This window comes from Equus przewalskii, chromosome 7 (assembly GCF_037783145.1).
Source record: "Equus przewalskii isolate Varuska chromosome 7, EquPr2, whole genome shotgun sequence".
In the NCBI taxonomy this organism is placed as follows: domain Eukaryota; kingdom Metazoa; phylum Chordata; class Mammalia; order Perissodactyla; family Equidae; genus Equus; species Equus przewalskii.
The window spans coordinates 8,937,053-8,955,115 of record NC_091837.1 but is presented as its reverse complement, the minus strand read 5'-3'; the positions used below and the strand labels follow the sequence as shown (position 1 = coordinate 8,955,115).

General features: G+C 47.2%; 1 protein-coding gene and 1 long non-coding RNA gene across 2 annotated transcripts in view; one reads left to right on the top strand and one right to left on the bottom strand.

Moving 5' to 3' along the window:
- Positions 1–715: 715 nt before the first annotated feature.
- On the bottom strand, positions 716–3,441 carry LOC139084706 (uncharacterized). The gene is made up of 2 exons (XR_011542345.1): positions 2,650–3,441; positions 716–1,131 (listed from the first exon to the last, which is right to left on the bottom strand). It is a non-coding gene; the product is annotated as an uncharacterized lncRNA (long non-coding RNA).
- ZNRF3 (zinc and ring finger 3) overlaps positions 1,757–18,063 on the top strand; it is a 150,659-nt gene continuing 134,352 nt past the window's right edge. Inside the window, exon 1 of the mRNA XM_070628627.1 lies at positions 1,757–2,316. Coding sequence (XP_070484728.1) covers positions 2,017–2,316 — 300 coding nt within the window. The 5' untranslated portion in view covers positions 1,757–2,016. The remainder of the gene's footprint in view (positions 2,317–18,063) is intronic.

Sequence of the window (18,063 nt, the reverse complement as noted above, 5' to 3'; positions counted from 1 at the left end):
GCATTAAATTTACCCTTTTAAAGTGTATAATTCAGTAGTTTTTAGTATAGTTACAGAGTTGTGCGACCATCACCATTATCTAATTCCAGAACATTTTCATCACCTCGAAAAGAAACCCATTAGCAATCACTATGCATTCCTGTCTCACCTCAACCCTCAGCAACCACTAATCCACTTTCTGCCTCTGTAGATTTGCCTGTTCGAGACATTTCACATAAATGGCATCATACACTATATGGTTGTTTGTGATTGGCTTCCTTCACTCAGCATAAAAGTTCTCAAGGTTCATCCTTGAAACATTGTATCAAGTATGTTATAGCATGTATCAGTACTTCATTCCTTGACAAATAATATTCCATGTATGGATATACCACGTTTATCCATTCATCAGTTGATGGTGACCTTGAATTCTAAATACTGCACAGTGTCACTGGCCTGTCCCACCTAGGGGGAGACTATAGTCAGGACTGCTGTTGCTCAGTTCCAGTCAGTACTGGTTACGCTTGGTTCTGGGGAAACTAAAAAGCCACCATATTCAAAGTCCTGCTTTCCTAGGCGCCTCCCTCCTGAGCAGAAGCTCTGGGTGGTCCAAATGTGGCATCGCAGATCTGTGGACTTAATCAAGTGTATTTTCTATCCCACATTTTGAAAACATTTTCTCTACTTTAAAATGTAACCCTGGTGAAATGTTTACCCAAGATAATTCTCAATGAGCTTTCTTTTCTTTTTTCGTCTTTTTAATATTTTGGGTGTGGGAGCAAGTAGAAGCAGACCATCCTAACCAAATATTTGCGAATATCTGAACAAAGCCATTCTGCTGAGAGAAGGAAGACTCCACGGAGGAAGTGGGAATGGAATCTGGATTTTGAAGGAAGGTTGGATTCTTAAAGAGGACTAGATGAGGAAGGAAAAGGCATATTCCGAAGAGGGGCAGGGAATTGAAAGTTTATCTTCTGGGTGACTGGGAACATCTGGGCCCTGGAGCATCTATCCTGCGGACCTTAATTTGGCAGTCATCAGTCTGTGCATAAAGGGCGATGGGTGTTGGAATCCTCCAGCCTTTTGCACACCATGAGACTCAAAGTTTCAGAACTTCTCTTGAGGCGGGTGTTTGAGTTACAGTCTCTGGAGCTGCAGAAACATGAACTCCATCAGAATCCTCATGGCTAAATCCACCCCAGGTCCCTCCACCAGTTGAGATTAACTGTCTAAACGACACTGGCGCAACAACTGGACACGTCCCGGCCAGGCCGAGCTGCAAACGCCCCCTGACCGCCTGGGCTTTCTCGTTCGATGCTGGAGGTGGGGGTGGGGTGGAGGGACGGGTGCGGACGCCCCGCTCCCGGGAGTTGTGGATTGGGGCGAGGGAGTCGGGAAGGACAAGGCCTTAATTCTTGCACGGCACCAGGAGGCGCGGGGCCTCCAGAGAGAACACACGTCGCCCCGGAGCAGGACGCAATCCCAGTTCCCGCCGAACTCCAGCCACCGGGAGGGGAAATGTCTGCCGACGAGGGCGGAGCGCGGCGGAGGCGGGGCGAGGGTGAGGGGGCGGGGGCAGAGGCGGCTTGGGGGCGGGGCGAGAACGATGGGGCGGAGCAAGACGGTGGGCGGTGGGCGGGGCGAGAACAAAGGGGTGGAGCACAGACGGCGGGCGGGGGCGGGGCTGGGACGAAGGGGCGGAGCGAGGGCGGGGGCGTGTCCGTCCGTCGGGCCCCGCCTCCCGCCGCAGGCGCGCCCGCCCCGCCCTCCCGCTCCCCCTCGGCGGCCGCGGCGGTCGAGCGCGGGGAGGGAGGGGAGAGCGGGTCACGACGCTGCCGGGGCGGGGATAACCCCTCACGTGGAGCAGATGAAAGGGCCGCGGCGCGACGGCCGGGGGAGCCGAGCCGAGCCTGCGACCCACAAAGCCGCCGCCGCCGCCGCGATGGGGCTGTGAGGCGTCCGCCTGCGCTCGGTCCTCCGCCGGCCCGCGACTATGCCCGGCCGCGCCCGCCCTCCGCGCCCTCCCGCCGCAGGACCATGAGGCCGCGCTCGGGCGGGCGCCCAGGGGCCCCGGGCTGCCGCCGCCGCCGCCTCCGCCGCCGCCCCCGCGGCCCCCGCGGCCGCCGCCTGCCGCCGCCGCCGCCGCTGCCGCTGCTGCTCGGGCTGCTGCTGGCGGCCGCGGGGCCCGGCGCGGCGCGGGCCAAGGAGACGGCGTTCGTGGAGGTGGTGCTGTTCGAGTCGAGCCCGAGCGGCGACTACACCACCTACACCACTGGCCTCACGGGCCGCTTCTCGCGGGCCGGGGCCACGCTCAGCGCGGAGGGCGAGATCGTGCAGGTAGCTGCCCGCCGCCCGGGCCCCGCGCCGCCGCCGCCACAAGATGGCTCCGGGGGCTGCGCCCGCCGACCCCGCCGCGGGCTGGCGGGCGGGCAGGAGGGCGGGAGGGGCGGCGAGGGGGCCGGCGGCATCCCTCCCCGGAGGGCGGGCGGGCGGGCGGGTGGGACGCGGCCTCCAGGGCGCTGCAGCGGGGGGCGAGCGCACGTGGGGGCTCGGCCTCCGGTGGGTCCGGGGGTGGGAGGAGGACCCCGGGTCTGGGCACCCACGTTGGGGCGGCCTCCTTGGGGCAGTTGGGCATTTCGGTTTGCCTCAGGTGGAAGTCCCGGGAACTACCTGTTGAATGCCAGCTTTGGAAAGAGAAGTGATGAAGGATGGGGTGGTTTGCTTCAGGTCGCAGGCTGTGCTTCGCATCCATGCTTGTTCTTTTGGGGAATAGCCGAGGGGCTGCACCACATCTGGTTCTTCCCTGGAACCTGCCGCCCGCCGCACCTGGGCGCCTACCCTCCTGCAGGGCTCTGGACAAGCAGCAGCAGGTAGAGGAGCAGAGGGAGCTGGCCGAGGAGGAGTGGGGATTGCGGGTGCCCTGGAGTGGCCGTGGAAGGCAGCCCTCGCTGCATGCCTCAGATTACAGAGGGTGGGAGGGAGGCTGCCTGCCCGCTCCTCGGCCAAGGACTTCTGCGGAGGGCCTGGAAATCGGGAGACCGAGTCGCTCACTGACAGGCCCCTCTACCTTACTCCAGATGAAAGGTCTGCATTCCAGAGGAAGCTGGCTAGGGAGAGTTTTAAGCTGTGCGCACTTTTTGGAGGAGAGATTCCCAGCTGAAGCCTCTGCGGATGGTGAGCTGGGTAGATGCTTTCCCGCTTCCTTGGCTATGATTTGATAAAATCAACTTGTTAGTAGCCGGCCAGCGCACTTCTGGTGGTTAATATACATGCCTCAGATGGGAGCGATTTGAAATGGTTGGCTTGTCTTTGAACCTTTTGGGGATGATAGGGTGGCTGCCGGGCTCTAAGCGTTGGGCCTTCTGCACTTCACTCTTGGGAGAGTTATGAATGAAGAGAAGGGGAGTGTTTGGAGTGACTGCACAGCAGCCTCTTCCTTTTCCCTCCCCTGGTGCAGACTCCGAGCCCTGCTGGATAGGACAGGGAGCTGTGCAGCTTGGCTCCTTGGAGGTGTGTCCTTACAGAGCTGGAGGAGGCACCTCGGCTGGGCGATTAATCAGCAGCATTGCCTTACAGGGCTCTTATCCCCATCTTAAACTTCTGCGGGGTAAATAAAAGGGGAAGCATGTTCTTTGAGTCCTGGGACTACATATGTTAAAGTCTTTTGGGCTTTTTTCTTTGATAATGTTATAATTATGGTCTTTATAAGCTTTCGAGGTGATGCTCTGCTGAAGATACCTACGCATTTCAGGCACAGCCTTTGAGAATATTTTGGATCTTAAAGCTTGCTCCTTGTGACTCCGTGTTTCTCTTCAAGACCTTTCCTGTGCCCTGATGGCTTTAGAAATGTTTGATTTACAGCCTTGCAAGAGAACAGATGTTTTAACGTGGCACTTCACTTTTTGAAGGAGACTTTTGAAGTTTGCGATTTTTATCTGCACGGTTTTAATTTCTACTCTTTTTCCACGGTAGTTTGCCCGGCGAGCTATCCATTATGAGTAGTGCTATGCTGTAGAGGTAATCTTGGGTTTGCCATTTAATGCAAAATTAGCAGTTTAAAGACATCATTTGTAACTATTTTATCCTCCTGAGTAGAGAGATAATGTGTGAATTTGGCAGAAGGAATCTATTCTCTTTTGAAACTTTTTGAAGTGCTTATCTAACTCTTTTGTAGTCCATTAGCCTGCTCCCCGCCCCAAAATAAGTCAACAATTGCTAAGTAAAGAAAAATGACTTAAACGGTATTTAATAAGTTTACCTGTTAAGCAATCAGTAATAGGTGTCCTTAATTTTCTTATAACTGCTGTAATGTTGGTGAGTTTATCTGAGCTGTCTGAATAGTCATTTCTTGATGTTTTCGCCCTATATCTTTAATAACTTGATTGGGGGCACTGGCTCGCTGAACCTCTGTGTGCATGGAAGGCGCACAGTGTGGCTTTCAGCGCTGTGTGTACAGAGGCCGGCATGCTTTCATTAGTTCTTCGAATGCTGCCCAATTGAAGTGGCTGGTGTGGCCACTGTCAGCCCTGAAAAAGGTTTTTCTAAGGAAAGCTGATGTTTTAGGACTGCCGAGAGGAAACGTAACGTTTTCTGTGAGAAATGAGAATGTAGAAGAAACAGACTGGTGTTCCGCTTCAGATTAATCGTGTTTTCTGAGCGTCCTTGTTGAACTTTTCAAACCTCCTTTTATTTACTATCTTGAAAAAACTCTGCATGATTTGCTCTTTAATATTTTATAGTTTTGAAAGCAGAGTTCATTTTCCTCATAACTAAACCTAAAGAGTGGTACTCTAGTGTTGCTTTTGTTAATTCCAGTGGGGTTTGGTAACACTGCTGTTCCTGGTTTAGAGGAGAAAAAAACCTGTTTGGGAGTCTCTCTCCTTTAAGAATTCTAAGATGAGACCTTGGTTTATATCACTCGTTTTTTTCCCCCTGCCTATTATATGCAGTGAAAATATATGTGTGTATATGTTTAGACAATAGATACTGTCTCATCATCTGGTTTGCCCAGATATTTCTAATTGGAGTAGCTGTTCAGGTCATTTGCATGGGTTAGGGTAGGAGGAGGCCTGGTTAGCAAGTGTGTGTGTGTGTGTGTCAGTGTCAGAGAGGTAGTAATCCAAACCTTGGGATTAGTCACCCGGAGTCTTGGTTCTCTCGTTGTTCATTTTAGGCTGAAATAACTTTCCCAAGGTCACCAGTGCTCTCTGTAAGAAGAGAATTTTTTTTGATGTCTTCATCTGTGAAAGTTGTGAAAACAATGTGTGGCTATGAAATGCTATTAATTACTTTTATTATCTAATTCATTCATGCAGCATGAAAGCCCATTTGCTTCTGAGAGTGTCAGCGTCCGGTGTGAATGCTGGAGGAATTAATTACGCTTCTCCTGTGGTTCTGAAGCGTGAAACTTTAAAGGGTTCTTAGACATATTGATACATATTTCATCTTTAAACCAATTTGTTGCTATTAATGAGGTCATTATCTGAAACTTTCAGACTTGGCTGTGCAACTCCCATGGTTAGCGATGTTAAATAAAGGCCTGATTAAACACTGGCTAGTAGTATGTGGATTGATTAAACAAAGAAAATTTGCATCGGTGGAGATGAAAGATTGTTTTAAAGTGGAAATGCGTTTTTTTTTTTTCTTGAAGTCAAATATTTAGAAACGCTTGAGAAATCCATTTGTAGAAGAAATCTGAATGATAGGCTTTGTGTAACTTTAAAATCAGCCTTTCTGGATCCTGGGTGAAGTGTTGAATGGTCTTGAAAGTACAGGAGAGCTGAGGACATTTAAGAACTAAGCCAGTGCCTTTAGCTCTGAGGGGTGTGAGGAGAGTTGGGTGGTAGGTTGGAAAGGCTGAGTGAGGTCCTTAAATATCCAATCTTAACTAAGGGTATCACAGGAATAATTTTAGGAACCTAATTCCTCTGCCTTGTCTCCGTGTCAGTGTGTTTCTGCAGTTAAGCATTTGATCAAACACTTTCTTTTCATCTCCATTTTAAGTTAACTTAACAGGCCTGCCTCTAAAAATTGACTTGGCCTGATAGAACAATTGTGTGCTGACAGCTGACCTGGATTTACACAGAAAGGGATTGCCGACTGTCTTGTCAGAAGGGCCTTCTTAGGTTAAAACCAAGCATTTGATTTGGGGGAAAACATTAGGGCTGTGTTTTGACCTTACAATTCTTAGGGACTCTTGTTTTCTGTCTTGTTCCCTGAGATTCCATGGGAGTTACTAATGCAGTTCTGAATGGAGACAAAGATGGAGATGCTAAGTGTGGAGTCTGTAGACTAGACGGAAGGTGGTAATGGCTTCCGTTTACCAGCATTTATTATGTACAGGGCACTGTGCCAAGCACGTCACATGTTTGCTCATCTCATCCTGGCTTTAACATGGAATTAGCAACTATTGTTAACCCATTTTACAGATCAGGAAACTGAGGCTGAGAAAGGCTGAGAAAGTTTGATTTCTCCAACCTCACACAGCAAGTAAATGATAAAACCTGGATTGAAACCCAGCTCCGTCTTACCCCTTTGTTCCTATTTTTGCCAAATAAGTAGAACTTTGCTGGTTAGGTTTTAACATTAAATCAAGTCTAATTTTTTTTTCTGTTTTGCTTGAGGAAGATTAGCCCTGAGCTAACATCTGTGCCACTCTTCCTCTATTTTATATGTGGGTGACTGCCACAGCATGGCTGATGAATGGCGTAGGTCCATGCCTGGGATCTGAACCCGGGCCACTGAAGCAGAGCATGCCGAACTTAACCACTAGGCCACGAGGCCAGCCCCAAGTCTAATTTTTAACAATCTAATATAGAGGTTCTTAACCTGAGGGTCACAGACTTCCGAAGATGGCCCGTGAACCCCTGAAATTATACACACCATCTTGTATATGTACACAGAATTATTTTCCTGAAAAGATATACGGTTTTGCCTTTTGGAAGGTTCTGTGATGTTCCTCTTCCCCTAGAAGAAAAAAGAGAAACACTGATCTAGTACCCATCATTAAATAGTCGATTACTAAGAATTTGAGTGGAGCGATGTGGGGCTCAGCCCAGCAGGAGTTGTAGAGAAGTAAACTCTAGGTTTATGTGTCTCCACTGAGCGTATTCATTTGATAGATGTTCACCAAAGCCCTGTTCTGTACCAGACACCGTATTGCTGCTGGCTTCTGGAGTTCACAGTCTCTGATAGAGAGAGACGTGTGTAAGGATAAATGGTAATCCTTCCCAATTGGATTTCCCCGTAGAATTGAGCCCTTAGTCCTTAAGGCATCCGTTGTCTATAATGAATTAACTTCTCTCCTGTGCCATCTCTCTGGTACTAGTTAAATGCATTATCCTTGGGACAAGTGAGAAAACAGTCACTCAGAGAATTTCTGCATCTAAATGGTGAAGTGCAAGAAGGAGTTGATCTGAATACGGGCTACGGGAAAGCAGAGTATAACTGTTCTTTTTCCACATTCATTGGAAAATGAAATGGAGCATCTGTTGATGTTTCATTGCCTTAAGAGCAGCTCCTCATACCTTCCCTTGTGGACCTGGGCTCTATGGGTGTGGGTCTGTTTTGCTCACCCTTGGATCCATCCCTGGGTTCCCAGTGCCTGCCGCTTATGAGACACTTGATATTGAGTGAATGAATGATGGATTTAGAGTAGACATCAGGCAGGCAGTGGGTCAGTGGGCTTGGATTAATTGATAAGAACAACTTCATTTGGCTTGGCTAATAAATTCTGGGATTATCTTTTCTTTTTGGTTATTTTCAGAAACTTGCTTGATTAGATGGCTGGTTTTGATAGACCCACTGGTATTATAATACTAGGTTGTATGAAAGTGACCTGCGTGTGTGCGTGTTCAGGGGCGGGATACCTGACATTATAAAGATCTGAAGATGTTCTCTTCTTGATAAAACACTGAGTATTGAGAAAGCCTTAATGTAGACAGCTGTTTTGCATGGACAGACTCGTGAAGAATAGTTCATGGCCAAGCCCTGGTGTCCTTCGGAATAACTGGGAAGGCTTGGTATGCAGAGTCATCATTAACTTGAATATATGCCACATGGAAACTTTGCTTCTTGATGCTTTTCCCTAAGTCTGGAGAATGTGGATTTGTAGTTCATGACAAAAATGATGTTTAAATCCATCTTGACAACCAGCAGAACCAGATTCAGCTCTTAGCGTGTTAGTTAAGGAGACGGAGGTCCAGAGAGGTGAAGCGCCTTGCCCAGGGCCATGTGGTGAGGTAGAGGCGACCTGCGATAACTATTCAGGTCTCCTGAGTACCAGGCTTGGAGCCTGTCTGGCATCCTTGGCTGCGCCTCGCCTCAGAATACCAGGAAGAGCAGATCTAGAAGCATGCTTTACAATCAGGTGTATCGTCGGGGAAAGCCACGCGTTCTTAAATTGTACATTGGGTTTAAGTGGTTGCTTTTCTCCTGTAATTTAAAGTTTGAGTTGCTCGGGCCTTCTCTGTCAGAGCTTTTAAAAATAGCTAGTATTGATTAAGTGCTTCCTGTGTGCTATACTCACATTTAACGGTCGAGGTAGATGGCATGCCCCAGATTTTCAGACGAGGAAACCAAGCTCAGAGAGATGAAGTCACTTGTCGCGGTCACTGAGCAAGTTGGCAGTAGGGCTGAGATTGAAACCCAGGTCTATTTGCTTCTGAGCCCTTTCTGTTTCTATAAGAGTGCATCACTTGGCACCTTCTTCTGCTTGGGATGAGACTGTGGGATCTGATGGTAGAATTTAGAGTCAGGTATAAACCCAGACTGACTGACCAAGAAATGAGTCTATAACTTCAACTGAGAAAACTCTCTACCCTTACAGAGATTTGTTTCTTACTTTCCTTCGTTCTTCTTTTTTTCATCACGGAAGTCTCATTCTAACTTGTTTTTTCCACTAAGAGCCAATCTGCCAAGTTTGGGAAGAGGGCCACCAGTGATTTGAAGTATACAGTTGTCACTTGATGGCACTTCCCTTCTTTTTTGTCTATTGGGAAAGTTGGAACGGCCCGAGTGTTCTGGCATCGAAAGGGATTTCTGGTGTGAAACACACCCCCTTCCTGTGGCTGATTTTTTAAGAGCCATTTTGGGTTCTGCGTGGCTTTCTCCAAAGGGATCATGTCCCATGTTCATCACCTTTCTTACTTTGCACAGATGGACCATTCCCTAACTATTTGATTTAAAAGATTGTATGAACCTGAAGCCGTGGATTCTCGCTGCTTGTTCTATCCTCCTGGCCATTAAAACTCATTGTGGCTACTGCGTTCCTTCAGCCAGCAGACATTCACTGCTGCCTTCTGTCCGCCAGACCCTGTGCGAGTGAGGCAGCAGGCAGGGGAGAGATGCTGTCCTTGCCTGCAGGCAGCTGAGAGTAGAGGGCAGAGAGCATGCTAACCACAGTTCCTTTCTGATAGGACGTATCTATAAGGACACTAAGGAAATACCTGGCCCAGGGGGCTAAGTTTAAGCCTGGGCAACCCAGTGGGAAGAAACATGTATGTAACGACACAGTACTTGGATTTGAGCCTTCTGGCCTTTTCCAACTCATTTTTACCTACCTTTGAGGTTAAAGCTGATAACCCCTTTGTGGAGACGTGCCTTTATACCTGTCAGACAGGATAGGGAGGAGGGATAGAGTAGAGGTTCTTTGTTCTATTTGTAGCTTGAATGAGATGTTTTAAAATCTGACTTTTAGTGGCTCTGTTGACTCATGATAGTGTGAAGAGAATGAGGTCAGCCGGCCCATTGTGGTTCAAGGGAGAGCATTTTATTTTTATTACCCTTAAGATGTGTTGTAAGACTTGATATTAATCCCCTTCTCTCCCCAGCAGCCAGTGTGATATGGTTGTTTAGGAACTCAATGTGTAGAGTTGATTTGGTGAAAACAGACTTTGATGATCCTGGAAGTTTGAGGTGAAAAATATGTGTTGGAAAAGGGACTTCTGGTCTCCCAGTGCTGCATTTTTAAAATAAAAGGGGATGTGTGTGCTCAAATAGGTGTGTATAAGGTCCCATCCAATGCTGTAAGAATTTGATTAAAACTTGATTTTCTACTTGAACTTGAGTTAATTTGAGTATCCCAGCTTGTCAGCAGACATTTATCGAGTTCCTACTGTGGATACAGTCTAGAGAAGAAACATAGCTTTTATGTACCTATAACATAGTTTATGCTTTTCAGATGTTCCTGTGATTTCTCCCTTACAAATCTGCGCAGTTGAATTAGCCCCACTTTACAAGGGAAACAGGCTGAGAGTCTAAGTAAGCTGCTCGAGGCCACAGAGCTGAGACTGAACTTGGGTCACCTGAAGCCAAAGCTCACTGACCCACTTGCCTGAGGACCCAGGTGTATCTTGGTAAGATTTAGGCAAGATGTTAGAATTGATTCATTTTATATTACCTCTAGTCAGGGCCAAAATCTTCCTTTAAAAAAAAATCATCCGTATCTTATTTTTTAATTATAAAAATACCTGTTTATTATAGAATACTTGGAAAATATAGAAAAGTATGAAAAAAAATCAGTCCCACTACCTACAGATAACCTGTTAACCTTCGATGTTTTGGTATAGCCTCCTTTCTTTTTTTCCCGTGAGCTTGGACAGATTTTAAAGAAAATTGGAAAAAACATTCCCTAGTGTTTGTGGTGCTTCCTCCGCCTCGAGTATTTTCCTGTTGCTAAATACTCAAACAGTTGTACTGTCTGTGTAACATATTCTCTGTTCCATTATTATAAGTAATGCTGTGAAGAACATCCTTTCTCTGTCTCTTGATTATTTTCATAGAATACAGTTCTAGAAGTGGGACCACTGGATCAAGCAGTAGAAACATTTTTAATGCTCCTGATATGTAGTGTCAGTGTGCTCTGCAGAAGAGTGTTCTGTTTATACACCCCTACCGTAAGGCCGGCATGTGTGTTTCCATGCACCCCTGCTCACAATGGGTAGTATTTGTTTCTAAAAAAAAAAAAAAACCCAAAACTTCATAAAAGTGAAAGTCTGTATATTCCTATCATTTAGTACATAGTAAAATACGAGCTTTTTTCCTCTGCCGTGAAGATCTGAGCTATGACTGTCTGCGTTGAAGGGGAAGGTGCCTGGCATGGTACCTGGGTGCCTCCCTTTTAGGTCTCTCTGAGCACGATTCAGGCGCAGGGGGCTGCCCTTGTGTTCTTGGCGGGACACAGCGGCTATCCAGGCAGACAGCCGTGCTCACAGGCCCAGAGAAGACCTCACGGAAGGGACCACTGTGCTGTCCGCACACCCCATGGCAACAGGTTGTGGCCCGGGAGGGTGCTGCTGCATTTCCTGTCTTCTGTTCTGCCTCCTTCCCAGGCAGCAGGCTCTCTGCTTACGATCAGGCTCTGTGAATCTGGTCTCTCATTCAGAGTGGCGCTGTCAGTTTGTGCTGGGCAGAGACAAGTAGAGCCAAGCACAGACTTTCAGGGGTGCATTTAAGGAGCAGGCCCATGGGCTGAAAACCGTTCCTTGGTATTTTGTTTGATTCCTGTTAAAAATCTAGATATTTTACATAAAAATCTGGGGGTTTAGCTCTTCTTGAAAAATTAAAAGATCTGTCAATGCTGGGTCCACATTCCCACATGGCAGCAGCCTGCCCCAGTGGAATAGCAGCTGTCCTCTTCAGATGGAGCACAGGGCCTCCAGTTCTTGAGTCTCTCTTGCATCGCATCGGCTTACTTCACTCACTCATAATGCCTTTACCAATGCCTGGCCCCAGTAGGCATTGGAGTTTGCCATCCTTTCTATCTCTGAAAGTTCTGAAGCTGAAAACCTTTAAGTTGTACTTGGTGAGTTTCCTTTCTCTCCTTCCTCAACCCTCTGCGTGTCAGATGTCCATTAGTGGCTTTGTGACATTTCAGTGGACCCCGTGAGCCTCACGTTATGCTACTGGGGAAGGCTGAGCTGGCCCTGACATGACCAGCATGTTCTTTTTACTTTAGCATAGGTGCTTCCATTTTCTCTTGGACCTCTTCAAGGCTGAAGTCTTGGAGCCATTTGGCCTGTGCCTTCATTAAGATCTTTGTCCCTTGTCTCTTTTTGTTCCTTGCTTTCTTTTGACTCTTAGAGTTATTGTTTGAGCTGGAGAGCACCCGGAAAATGGTATGGCTCTGCTCTCTTTTTACAATGAAGGAATACGGGCAAGGGCCTTGGACCTTTGGTCACAAGAGGAGCTGGGGTTAGAACTTGGATCTTGGCGCTCCCAGGTGCTGGTCTTTCTAGAATGGCATTCCACGTTGATAGTGGAATTCCAGAAAATCTTCCTTGTGCCTGGTGCTTTAGGGTCCTAGCGCACTTTCACTTGTTTCATCCTCTCAGTGAGGAGCGCCCTCCCTGGATCCCCCCCAGAAGGTCATCTGCTGTTCAGGTTGTCCCAGTTGCCAAAGCTTGTCCCACACTTGACATAGAATGCTTTTCTTTGTACCAAATTGTATCCTTTTACATAAATGCATTTGACGTTGTCTGTTCAACCCCTTTGTGTGATTTTTAGAAATATCCCTGGGTACCTGCAGACTTGGCATCTTTTCAGAAAGTGCCTCATTCTTGGAGTAGGTGGTAAGCAGACAGCTAATGGCATGTAAAGAATGTTGCAAGCTTGACTTGCAAAGCCATTTCAAAATTTAAATCAAAGTAGCTTGTGGCCGAGTCAAAGGGAAACTGGGTACTCACGATGCTTGGTTTGCTTTCCTTGCTGACCTTACCTCTTCACTCCAGATGCTGCCTAAGCTTCTCCCTGCTTTACGTTTTCTTTCTTCCCATCACTTCTTCCCCTCCCCACTGGATTCATCTTTCTAAGTAACCTCTGGTCACGATACTCCCTCGATCAGAATCTTTCAGTGCCTTGCCATTGTTTACTACCACACTGAGTACAGTCATGTGTCGCTTAATGACGGGAATGTGTACTGAGAAATGTGTTGTAAGCCCATCTTGTCATTGTGCATGAACATCATACAGTGCACTTACCCAAACCTAGATGGTATAGCCTACTGCACACCCAGCCTATATGGTACTGATCTTATGGGACCCTGTTGTCATGCAGTCTGTTGTTGACTGAAACGTCGTTATGCAGCACGTGACTGTACAGAGGTGACCTGGCTCTCTGGCCTCTGTCTCATTCTTGCCTCTAGGATGGGGCCCTGGATCCTGTGTGTTCCCTGAGTGGTCCTGGGCGTTCCTCCCTCTATGCCCTTCATTTTGGATTGCCCTTCTGCGGGAGTACATTTCTACGCCTCCGTCTTCCTGACCCCCATGTTTGCCATCTACACTTCTTTCCCATCTCTCAACTCTCACCTGCAGTCAAACTTCCAGTCCTTCCCATCAAGCATTTGCAAGTTCTACCAGTATGTTCCTTTGAACCAAAGCACTCCATTTTTCACTTCTCAGCCGGTCTTAAATTCCTTGTTGTAGGTATTCTTTTATTAATGTTTTCTTTTCCCCACAAGATCACAGCTCCCAGTAGATGGGGATTATGTCTTACTCATCCTGCTATTGCCTTGCAGCAAAACTCTTAACTATTTACTGAATCGAAATTCTTCTTCTAGATCATAATACTTCGGGGTAGGATAGTAATGGGGATGTTAGTGTGGCTAGAAAAAGACTTGGCTTTTTGAGGGAGAACTTGGTATGATTGTAGAAACACTTCATGAGTTTTCCGACATGGGTGTGTCCTAGGGCTATTCCAAATAGTTGGGATGGATCAGACTCTTAAAATAATTTTCACCTTGCCTCTGCTCTCCAGGAGGTCTGGAAAAAGGAGGTGGGACAAGGAGATGACGCCATCTAACTCCTCCCAGCCTGGCGTGTGACTGCCTGGGTACATTGTTTAAAGCATGCTGGAGAAGAGAACATCTCAGCCTGACTGTAGACTTTAAGGGAGTGTGTTTTATTTAAATATGAATAATATTTGGTAGCACTTTGAGAACTGTTACTTTTGGGAAACAGCAAAAGTTACATGTAGCTCCAGTATGACCCCTCAGAAACAACTGTATGTGGGTCCTTACTTAAAGTTGCACCATATTGTTTCCTCAATTTTTTTTTTTTTTTTTTGCCCCTCTTTGGGAGTTCTGGCGTGGGCCTTGATCCTGTGCTTAAGTCTAGGGTGGGAAGCAGTTTTAAAGGACTACAGTAGTATTTCTAAAGAGGCCAGCAGGTGTGGGAGAAAGTTAGATTTCAATTTAATAAACCTTTGATTTTCTACTCTTTATGGGGCCCAACTGTAAACATTTGGGAATTATTAAATTATTGTTTAGTTATGGACATGTTAGCATGTTGAGACTTTTGGGTTATTGTTGCTGTTTTTGTGGTGATTATAAGGGCACTGGGACCTTCAGGAGTACACCAGAGTCTGTCCATGATGTGTTTTATGTCACTTGTCCTAGAGGGTTTTCAAGGCTTTTCATGGCCTGTCCACTCCAGAAATGTCCCAGTGCCCATCAGTAAATGTTACCCTCATCTAGGGAATTAAATGAATAGATAATGTATAGTTTTGAAGTTTTGGGTTATTAGGTTCAAATCTCTAGAGCACATATAAACTCGCTTGTGGCATTAAATGTGCCATGTGGGTGATTTCAAGTTCCAGTGGCAGTGGTAATTTTTGCATTTCCTGACTCTTGTGTTTAAATTTGCAGTCTCAACATTGCATCACCATAGGTTTTCACATTTAATGAATATTTATGTTGAGCCGAGTTCTATACGAATGCGGTGGTTTCTGACTTGATTATAGCTTGCTCTGTACTGTGGCCAGGAGTGCCCTACAGACAACAGAGCTGGCACATGTCTCAGCATGCCAAGCCCTGGCGGATGTGGTTAGGGACCACGGTGACTGGTGCTCCCGTTACCATGCCAACCTTGTTTTTGGAAGGGGGAGGCTCTAAAACAGCAGTGGGATGGGGGCTGAATAGTTTTGAATATTTCAAGCAAAATTATTCCCTCTGTGTACCCCTGCAGGAAGATGTTGTAGAAAACTCTAGAATTCTTACTACCTGCTCAGGTGACATTAATTACTTTTCTTATTTACTTTTGCGAGACTTTTAATTGTCCTCTTGCAGACTTGTGGAAGTTATATGATGGGCCTTTCATGTGTGAATGTCTTCCCTACTTGCTGCAGGGTAAATAGGGAATCTTCTGGCTCTTAATATTACAAACCCCCTCCTCCCACTCCCTACCGACATCCCTTGTCCTCTGGTAACTCTAATCTAGTGATGGCTGATTGGGGAAGTGGGGAGGAAAAGAAGAATGGGAGGGAGGATGGGTGGGGGAATCCAGCTGCTTATCTTCATTATTCCTTTCCCCCCATCCCAAGAAGGCCTATCTTCTCCCCTCACTATTCTTGTATATTCAGCAAAGACCATGGTCGCAGGTGCCATCACCCATAAGTGGGATCTCGGGATGCCTGGCTCTCAAGCTTTGGCAGGCAGGCCTGTGACGGGAGGAGGAGGGATGTGTCCCTGGCATCCCACACTGCAATGCTGTTTGCCCTTTTGCACAAATGGTGTCCTTTGTGGTTAATTCTGCGGTGCTTGGTGTTGTGTGGTGAAATGTCGGGAAGAGAACTGATCGGACCTGGTAAGCCAGGTGGGAACCCTGAATGGCAGAGCCGGATGGGCCTCGCGGGCACCCTCCGCTCTCTTCGTGCCCCTGTACAGGAAGGGACCTGAGCTGCTGGAGGCTGGAACTTGTGCAGGTTCAACAGCTCAAGCAGTCTCGTGTTGTGGAGGGCTTGCACTCAAGGGTCAGCATGCAAAAAAGCAAACCCCCTACCCCTTTGAGTAGAAACTTACTATTTCAGAACGGGAGGCTGACCACAAATTTAACCTTTGCTTGCTGACTTGGAGTCACCTCTGGAGTCATCATTAGATCGTATCCTCCTTGAGGGCAGGGCTGGTGTCTTGATCTTTTGACATTTCCCTTCTCCAACACAGAGTCCTTTTGTGTGAATTAGGAAAAGCTGCCCCATCCTCAAGATACCTGACTTCTGCTGCAGTAAATTGGTTATAATGTGGATCTGGGGTGACCACAGATGTGAATGGCACCCTGTAGAGTTGTGCAGCGTGCAAGGCTGTCTCCCTGTTGGCTGATGTGGCACCTGTCTATAAGTTGTTCCCTCTTCTCCAGTGCTTCTCCCTCAGCTGTTCTGATTTGCTGCTTCTGATTTCTTTCTTTTGAGGAAGATTAGCCCTGAGCTAACATCTGCTGCCAATCCTCCTTTTTTTTTTGGCTGAGGAAGACTGGCCCTGAGCTAATATCCATGCCCATCTTCCTCTACTTTATATGTGGGATGCTTGCCACAGCATGGGTTGATAAGCACTGCGTAAGTCCGCACCTGGTATCTGAACCGGCGAACCCTAGGCCTCCGAAGCAGAATGTGTGAACTTAACCACTGCCCAAACCAGGCTGGCCCTTAGCTTCTGATTTCTGAGTCCACTCCTAGAAAACCAAGGAGCCATGTTTGTTAGAATTGTGTGTAAAGTTAGGAAACAAGATACCAAGGGGGCATAAGGAGGTTTAGTATGCAATTTCTTGACATCTGTTTTAGCTGCCTTTCTGCTTTGTCTCAGCTCTTCTTAGGAGGTGAGCTGACTAGAGTAGGGTCCGTAAACCTTGGGTACGTTGTAATTAAATGGGTAGGCCTTTTGTGGAGCAGAAATGGGACTACCATTTTATGGGAGAAGATACACACGTATTCCTACTAAGCAACTTATAAGTTAACTTTTGGACTAGAACCTGATTTGGGTATAAGTTTTCTGTAGTTCTCTGTTATCACCACAACTTTGAGCCAGCTGTATTAGAGGAGTTGGGAGGACACTTCCGTGTCATCGGACACTGACATGGCTGTTAGGAGCTGTGATTTTCATCTTTTACGTGCAGACACCCAAGGTTTGCCAGGTTCCTTAAAGCATGTTGTAAATTTTGCAGAATGAGGTGGTCCTCAGTTTCCTTTGCTGATGGAGAGGCAGCAGAGTGCCGAGTGTGGGGCCAGACTGCCTAGGTTTGGATCCCGGCTCTGCCAGTCACCTGCTGTGGAAAGGTGACCCTGTCTCTCTGGGTCTCAGTTTCTTCATCTGTAAAATGGAGATAAATCTCTTCTAGATTTGTTGCAAGGATTAGATGAATTACTCACAGCATACAATTTGTGTTTAGTGATGATGAGGATGATGATGAGGAAAATAACATGCCTAGTTTCATGATGTTCCGCACATATACTAACATTTATGTTGTAGTTTCCAAATGGTTGAAAATTTTTATTCAAAAGCGGTAATTTATCAAGGTTAAATAATCCAGAGGTGCTACTCATTGGGAATAAAAGTGATCATATCGTAGGAATCACTTTTTAACACTCTCAGTACCTTACTACTTGCACCTGTGTCCCTTCTCCCCTAGTGTGGGTCCATGGGCTCCCCAGAGTGGTTCTTAAGTTCTGCAAGAGGCTCATGGTGTTCGTTCCTCCCTGACCCCCAGTTCCCTCTCACCTCTGCTTCCTGGGAGCGGTGCTTTGCTGCAGCCTCATCCACTCATCCCTGTGCTCCACAGCTCGATCATTGTCTAGGCCCTGAGCTCTGTCGTGCACGTGCACGCACACACCACCCAGCCACACACACACATGAACTGCGAGTCCTGTGTAGAGGAGGCTGGGTTCCTAGGCCTGCCTTCCTGTTGTTCCTGAGGCCACATGGCCTGCATACGGGCATGATTGCTCCGAAGGAAAGCTCAGTGGTTGATTGCTTCTCTGGATCCGGCCAGGGCATGTGGAATGTTGTGAGATGCTAAGGCTGTACTCTGGGGGTCTAATTGTGTGGGACCTGTGGCAAGCACAAGTGACTTCAACACTTGGTTTGATCCACTGTGCAATTTTGCCAAAGCAAATACCTTATTAATCTTAACCCTCCAAATTAGACTGTTGACTTTTTCTAAAAATGGGAATGATAGGAGTGCATTGTGGTGTTTTGTTTTTCTACTTCCCCCCCCACCCTGCTCTGCTAATACTGGGCTATGCATTCTTCTCCTTGAATGGAGAAGGTAGTTTCCATCTCTGTCTACCTCCTTCTCTCACATTCCTGAGACTGGGTGATGG